This window comes from Octopus bimaculoides, chromosome 1, assembly GCF_046866305.1.
Source record: "Octopus bimaculoides isolate indiv1 chromosome 1, ASM4686630v1, whole genome shotgun sequence".
NCBI classification, from domain to species: Eukaryota; Metazoa; Mollusca; class Cephalopoda; order Octopoda; family Octopodidae; genus Octopus; species Octopus bimaculoides.
In genome coordinates, this window is record NC_142928.1 from 202,344,230 (window position 1) to 202,352,713 (window position 8,484).

The following is an 8,484-nucleotide window of genomic DNA, read 5'->3' on the forward strand; positions in this document are numbered from 1 at the left end:
CTATAAAGAACCAAATGAATAATATAAAAAACATATTATTTTCAAATAGTAGAAAATCTTTAGCAAAGTAAAAAACAGTACTTATCCATATTTTTCCGTAATTCAATCTGAAGATTAGCTATATTTTTGAATAGAATTTATTTTCGATAATTTCAATTGATTTCAATCGATTTAAATTTCCTTTCTATTTGAAAATTAATTATGAAACACGTGTAATCTTTTTATTATATTTATCTTATGATATTTACTTTACTTTATATTATACTCATTTATTGTGCTTTTAATTGTTAATTTTTCTATATGTGATAGTGGATTTTCATCGATGAGTTCTTGAAACTTGGTTATTTTCCCTATAACTATATATATATATATATATACATATTTTAAATATTTCATAGGGAAGACTTAATGTATTGTAAGCTCTGTTTAGCACGGCAATCATTTCAGCTTACATATGCACTGCTCCCCAGTGGGTGGGGATCTGTGTGTGTGTGTGTGTGTGTGTGTGTGTATGTATGTATTGTACTTTCCAACATGGAAGCTGTACTGGTTTTGCAAAATGATGCTTTGAGAATTAACCTACATTTCCCATGGTATTACTTGAGAATTCCAAGAAAGATGGTTAAAGTAATGGCAACAGTGTTGTGTATCCCAATAATACCCAGCATTATACCACCAGGAGGTTGGCCATTGTCTGGTGATTTCACTCAAAAATGCTAAGTAGTAATACTCCACAGGTTTTCCCACCAATTTTCTCTGATAGCAGGCATTTAATATGTACCAGTTGGGCTCTCCCTGATCATATAGATGGGGCTTTGGAAAGTGTAAAGGAATTTTTTTCTTCTGAGAATCACATTTCCAAAATCAGCAGACAGCTTCTTCCCAGTCTCAAAACTGGTTTATACTTTTTTTTTTAAATATAATACAAAATAACAAAACTGTGACTGGATTTGAACTTGCAGCCTTTATTTTATTTTAAGCAATAATTACATCTAATGTAACAAAAAAGGAAAAGGTCAAAATATATTCAATTGTTTTAGTGTCAAAAATCTGAATAATTTTTCTGTTACAAATTTGAATAGTTTTAGTGTTACAAATTCAAATATTGTTATTGTTACAAATTTGAATTGTTTTAATGTTACAAATTTGAATTGTTTTAGTGTTACAAATTTGGATTGTTTTAGTGTTACAAATTTGAATAGTTTTAGTGTTACAAATTCAAATATTGTTATTGTTACAAATTTGAATTGTTTTAATGTTACAAATTTGAATTGTTTTAGTGTTACAAATTTGGATTGTTTTAGTGTTACAAATTCAAATATTGTTATTGTTACAAATTTGAATTGTTTTAATGTTACAAATTTGGATTGTTTTAGTGTTACAAATTTGAATATTGTTATTGTTACAAATTTGAATTGTTTTAATGTTACAAATTTGAATTGTTTTAGTGTTACAAATTTGGATTGTTTTAGTGTTACAAATTCAAATATTGTTATTGTTACAAATTTGAATTGTTTTAATGTTACAAATTTGGATTGTTTTAGTGTTACAAATTTGAATTGTTTTAGTGTTACAAATTCAAATATTGTTATTGTTACAAATTTGAATTGTTTTAATGTTACAAATTTGAATAGTTTTAGTGTTACAAATTCAAATATTGTTATTGTTACAAATTTGAATTGTTTTAATGTTACAAATTTGGATTGTTTTAGTGTTACAAATTTGAATATTGTTATTGTTACAAATTTGAATTGTTTTAATGTTACAAATTTGAATAGTTTTTGTGCTACAAATTCAAATATTGTTATTGTTACAAATTTGAATTGTTTTAATGTTACAAATTTTAATAGTCTTAGTGTTACAAATTCAAATATTGTTATTGTTACAAATTTGAATTGTTTTAATGTTATAAATTTGAATAGTTTTAGTGTTACAAATTTGAATATTGCTATTGTTACAAATTTGAATAGTTTTAGTGTTACAAATTTGAATAGTTTTAGTGTTACAAATTTGAATAGTTTTAGTGTTACAAATTTGAATAGTTTTAGTGTTACAAATTTGAATAGTTTTAGTGTTACAAATTTGAATAGTGGTAGTGATACAAGTTTTAATGGTTTTAATGTCAAAAATCTCAATACTTTTCCTGTTACAAATCTGAACGCTTTTAATGTTACAAATTTGAATAATTTTAGGGTTACAAATTTCAATAGTTTTAGCGTTACAAATTTGAACAGTGTTAGTGTTAAAATGCAAATAGGTTTAAGTATTACAAATTTGAAGTTTTAGTGTTACACATTTGAATAGTGGTAGTGATACAAGTTTAAAAATTTTTAGAAAATAACAAATTTCAACTGAAAGTGTTACATAAAAGTCTTAATTTCAATTAGAGAATGTAATCAAATAATGAGGATATGCCTGAGAGTCATAAAAAGTAACATAAACACTGGGTCTTTGAATATTATCAACAACAGAATTGTAAGAACCCTGTAAATCTCTTAAAACTTGTCCTTGCATCACTTTTCCCACAAGAACACTGCATTTGTATATTTTCTTTATTCCGTAATGGTCAGGAGTAGAATAGGTATCACTTGCAGAATAACGGATGTCTCTGACAAAATAAACACCTTCACCATATCTGCCTAAGAACAGAACGAAAAAAGAAATATATTTGGAGCGTTTTGGAAATTCCTTGATAAAGGTATAATATAAACATGACATTGTAAAAGATTATTTGTTTCACGATATTGAGATTATATAGATTTTATCACCATTCTAGGTAATTTGACATCAGGAAGATGTCACTGACCCACAACACCACTCTCTTTTGAAAACACAAGGTTTGCATTTAGGGTTCAAACTTGCTCACTTCTCATGAACATGGTAATGCTCACGAAGGCATCTCTATGAAAAGCATGATGCAGGGTCAAAACATCGACTCTTTGGGTATAAAAGGCACCAAAATTCTCCAGCCTGTCATTCATTTCCCGAATGCAGCAAGCATACCAAGACTGACACAAAATCAGAGGGAGCAAGCCATCAGATGTCTCCATACTGGTCAACGTCCATGGGTCATTGCTAATGGCTTGAACTGCAGCATTTGGACAATTGAATGGCTGAGGGAATGAGACAATGCCACAAACAACATGGATAATCATCCACACAGTGGCTGACCAAGGGTTACAACAACACGTCATGATTGTCAACAGCACCGACAGCACTGATTCTGGAGGGCAATGGAATCAGCTCGGCAGAGCATAGGCACTCACCAGAGACCCATTTGTGCTGAGATCTCTCTCAATCTGTCTCGCCAATGTCCAGCTAGGGGCCACATCCTCACAGATCATTATTGATGGGCACATCTGCAGTGAGCTCAAAAACGTCAGAGCTGGCAACATCAGCAATGGAGGACTGTAGTCTTGTCTGACAAAAGTCGATATTGCATTTCTCTGGAAGAAGGCAGAGCTGGCATTTGGAGAAGAAGGGGTGAACGTCATGCCAATGGCTGTATGGTGGGGAGATACTCATGGGGAAGACAGAGCATCATGGCATGGGGCAAGATTGCACTCAACCAGAAGCCTGAACTGGAGGGTCTACCGAAACATTGGTAAAGGCCGAGGAAAGGGAGTAACTACTGCTTGCTATATTGACCAAATTTTGAGGCCTCACATTGTGCCATACTTTGCCTTTCATTGGAATTATATGTTCCGACACCGCAATGCCTGTGACCATACTGCCAGGTTGACAACAGACTTCCTCCAACAACATCAACATCCAGACACTGCCTTAAGTCCAGACTCGAACCCTACAGAGCAACTGTGGGATGAAATCCCAAAGAAGGCTAAATGACATCCGTCCAAGACCGAAAACTCAGAGACAACTCACTTCAAGTTTTAACAGAGTGTCAGCTTCTATCCCCATGGCCTTCATCAATCGTTTGGTGCATTCAATGTACAGAAGATACCTGGCAGTAATCAACACTAATAGTGGTCACACGAGATATTGAGCTCATCTCTTTGAATCCAGGACATTCTGTCATCACGTGACACCATGTGACATCAAACAGGTTTCAGGAAATGATGTTTTATCATTGGGAAAGCCTGTCCCTTGCCAATATTTACCATTGAACTTGTTTGGATGGCATTTTGTGGAACACCACTCTTCTACTCACCCCATATCCATATTCACCATTCACATCAAAATCTAATTCCAAAAGAGGATGAAAGAGTTAGTGAGAGAGGATCGTTTGAGATATCTAAATGGAGTCAACTCTGTGGTGGTACCACTGCTGGTTTAACAAATGTCTGTACAGTTATTAAATGTCCCTTAACCAATTTCTAGGCCGTAGCAGACATTGAATATTTCAATGAGACTTAATAACACTGTATCGATTATCTCTGCATATCTATAATTGACAAACTCAGAATGGTGATTGCTAGGCCTGGTGTTCCCTTGTTGATACTTCTGTCCAGTCCCGCAGACCCTCCACTATATCTAGTCCTTCTTCCCCATAACATTATCCCTCTGGAATCCCACCCATTCTCTTATCTTTCTTGCAATATTTTCATTTACAAAGGTTCAAGAGGAACATTAATGGATGGGGACAGACCCTTCCTCCCAATCCAGCAAGGAAAACAAATGAAAGTGTTGATTCCACAATAATAAAATACACCTGGTTTACTCTAGAGTAGAAGATGTTAGGAAGGGTACCTGGCAGTAGAAATGATGCCAAACATGGAATGTGTAAGCAACATTACGTCCTCTGTCCTCTCTGTGTGAGAAAGGACCAATGTGGACTCCAACTCATGCCAATATGGAGGGTGGGTGGAGGACACTACTGTTGCCACTTCGAGAATATATACTTACCATTTTTATGACAATATTTATAGTTGAATCCATATTTATTTATTCTTTTAACAGATTCTGCAGTAGTACTATGCCAAAGGCCATCAACTTCAATTTTAACCTTTGGATTTTCTGCCCCAAATTGTTTTTTCAATGCTTGGTATCCCTGGTATAAAGTTTTATTTTGAATTCTCTCAATCTGTAGAAAAGAAAATACATTTATGAAAAAACAATTAATTCACTTCTTTGACAAAGAAATAACGTTTGTGGTGAAAAACCCCAACCCTATCTGTTTTTTTTTAAAAATTTGATACCAATTTTGATTCAACTGTAAATTTTGGTAAGGCACAATAGTTTAGCTGCAAAATGGTGTTGCATTTACAATTCAATGCAAGAAGTTAAAGCAGAGGTATTTTTGTTGAACCAAGATTTCTTGTGAATATCCCAAAACACATAGAACCATCTCAAAATAGGTTCATACCATGAGATTTAAGTCTTTTATACAAACAAAATGTCTCTTAACATTTTTTTGAACAATAAACCATCAAATATTGTTTATAAATAGAAGTAAAAATACAAACACTGATTATACGAGATGAAGGAAAATTCTTGTTGAAAGTTCTCTTGATGTCATCATATTCTGGTCCATTTATGACTGGAACAATTTTCATTAATTCCTTGTCTTTCATTGGTGACCATGTATCAGGGAATGCTTCTAGAGTCCAAATAGAAATCAAATATTTCAGAACAAAAATAAAAATATGAACCTTCTTTCTGTTGAAAGTTTATAAAAAACTGAAATATTTTGACAAAATTTTGGGTTTAGACAAGAAATACTGAATTACTAATGATTACTATAGTTCAGTAGTAGTAATGATAGGGTGCCAAATTTCTGGTTCGCATCACTCTCATGCAGACATGAAAATTAAGTTTGGGTATTTGATGAAATTGTGGAGGCGCAATGGCCCAGTGGTCAGGGCAGCAGACTCACGGTCAGAGGATCGCAGTATCAATTCCCAGACCGGGCGTTGTGTGTGTTTATTGAGCAAAAACACCTAAAGCCCCACGAGGCTCCAGCAGGGTGTGGTGGTGACCCCTGTTGTACTCTTTTGCCCCAACTTTCTCTCACTCTTTCTTCCTGTTTCTTGAGTAATGCTGCGATGGACTGGCATCCAGTCCAGCTGAGGGGCAACACATACATCATAGAAACCAGGAAACAGGGCCCATGAGCCTGGCTAGGCTTTAAAAAAGGGCACACAAAAATTTAAAAAAAAATTCAATGAAATTATGAGTGATTCTATGAAATCACTTCATTGGTTAGCAAGAGGTATTACTTACAAACTCCCGATGAGCAATAGAACCAAATTTCCCCAAAACTATCTACCCATGACATGTCTATCTACCATTATAAAATTTTAACATCCATCCTCATGGAGAAAAACATACAAATTTATAGAACAGAATCATATTTTCCCCATTGAACAAAATGGGTGCTAACGAGGCTCATATGGATTCAAAGACCAACTCTTAATCAATCGCACGATCCTTGAGAACTGTCATAACAAACGTAGAAATCTCAGTTGTTCATGGATCGATTATAAAAAGGCCTTTGACAGCATACTGCATTCATGGATCTTGAAATCGCTGGGTATCGTCCAAATTTTTCCTGTGATTTCACACTTCCTGAAGCACAACATGTCAATGTGGAATACAAATCTCCAATTATACCACTCCAATGGAGTACTGACCACAAAAGATATTAATACCAACTGTGGCATTTTCCAAGGTGACTCACTTCCACCTTTAATTTTCTACATAGCTCTAATACCCCTTACAAATGAACTTGATAGAACAGGGTATGGATATAAAATTGAGGACAAGAAAATATGTCATCTATTTTATATGGATGACTTAAAACTCTATGGCAAATACAATAATGAGCTTGAAGGACTACTAAGTACTGTGAAAGCATTTAGTGATGACATTGGGGTGGAATTTGGTCTTGATAAATGTGTCAGGGTCACTTTCCAGAAAGGGAAACTGAAGACCTCACATTCAGCGGAGTCGGATGTTGACACAGTCAAAATAAGGAACACTGACAGGAAAATCAATAAGCAATAAGATGCACCACCTAAAGGAAGATGCAGATCATCTTTACCTAGCCAGAACTAAAGGAAGTGAAGGCTTGATCCAATTTGAAACCTCCAACAAAACCACCATATTTGGACTGGCAAAATATCTTGAAACACCTTACAACTGGATGCTAAAGCTCATTGAAAACCATGAGTCATAAAAAGCTTCATACTGTTATGAAGGAGAGCAAAAACTTTTTCAAGTGAGTTTATGCATAATACCCAGGTTGAACAGCATGATGGAAGTGTGGCATCTGTAGTTGCAAAGAAGGTGAAACCAATAGCAGAGCAAATGCATTTGAACAATTGGCTGATAGGTGGGAACAAAAACCCCCGCATGGCAAATATGTGGCCCATAGCAAACATGCTGATGTAGACCAGAAGCACACCCATCAGTGGCTACAAAGCTCAGGGCTAAAGGCAGAGAGGAAAAGTTTTATCTTGGCTACCCAAAATCAGATGTTAGTGACCTGGAACTATCCAAGCTAATGTGATGAAAAATGGAGCAAACCCAAAGTGCTGATACTGCAACAATGATATAGAAATAGTGGACCACCTAATCTTTGGATGTTTCAGCACCTGTAGAGTACAAATCAAGACATGACAGAGTTGGCCAATATCTACACTAGATAATGTGTCGGCATTATAAAATCAAAACTGGTGAGGCTGTAACTAACAGAGAAAATGTAACGATTCTTTGGGACTTCCCAGTATGTATAGATGGGACCATCAAGGCAAATAAACCAGATATTGTTGTGAAAGACAGAGCATAGCCTGTGACCATAATATCTCAGCAAAAGAATCTGATAAGCTCAGAAAATATGAAAATCAGCTCTTTGAAATTGAAAAGATGTGGCATCTGAAGATGGTTACAATACCAATGATTGTAGGAGCACTTGGAATGATCAAAACACGAACTGAAAATTATTTAAGAATGATCCCTGGATTACCATCCATTCATGAAGTGCAAAAGATTGTCTTCACTGACAACTGGTTACACATACCGAGAAGAGCATTGTGGCTGTGAATTTTATTTCCTTTATTTTCTTTGTTTACTTTTTTATTTTTCTCTCTGTCTTTCTTCCCCTGTTTCTCTATCACATGACTTTGTAAATGAACAATCTGGTGTGTTTAATTTAATGGCCTACCAATGTATACAGTGAGTTTCTCTGCCCTAGGTGTCAGGAAGACACTCAACAAGAAATGGAAACAGAATTGTAGGATGATGATGACGATGATGACGACCATCATCATCATTATTTAATGTCCGTTTTCCATGTTGGCATGGGTTGGACAGTTTGACTGGAGGTCTGGGAAGCCAGGAGGCTGCCCCAAGCTCCAAAATCATAATAATAACCAGTTAAGATAATAATATTAATAATACTTTCTTTATTGGCCACAAGGGCACACACAATAAACAAAAGGACATTACATAAAACAAACAATGGAGAGTAGTGTTTAGAGGATGTGTGTAAACAGTAAGTAAACAAAAACAATTAACAATAGAAAA

The 8,484-nt window shown here is 34.8% G+C and overlaps 1 protein-coding gene across 1 annotated transcript in view; it reads right to left on the reverse strand.

Annotated features, from left to right (window-relative positions):
- Positions 1–945: 945 nt before the first annotated feature.
- Positions 946–8,484, reverse strand: part of LOC149137956 (uncharacterized) — a 151,795-nt gene continuing 144,256 nt past the window's right edge. The window contains exons 11-13 of the mRNA XM_089340229.1: positions 5,424–5,554; positions 4,864–5,041; positions 946–2,639 (exon numbers count right to left, since the gene is read on the reverse strand). Of these exons, the coding sequence (XP_089196355.1) occupies positions 2,380–2,639; positions 4,864–5,041; positions 5,424–5,554 (569 nt within the window). The 3' untranslated portion in view covers positions 946–2,379. The remainder of the gene's footprint in view (positions 2,640–4,863; positions 5,042–5,423; positions 5,555–8,484) is intronic.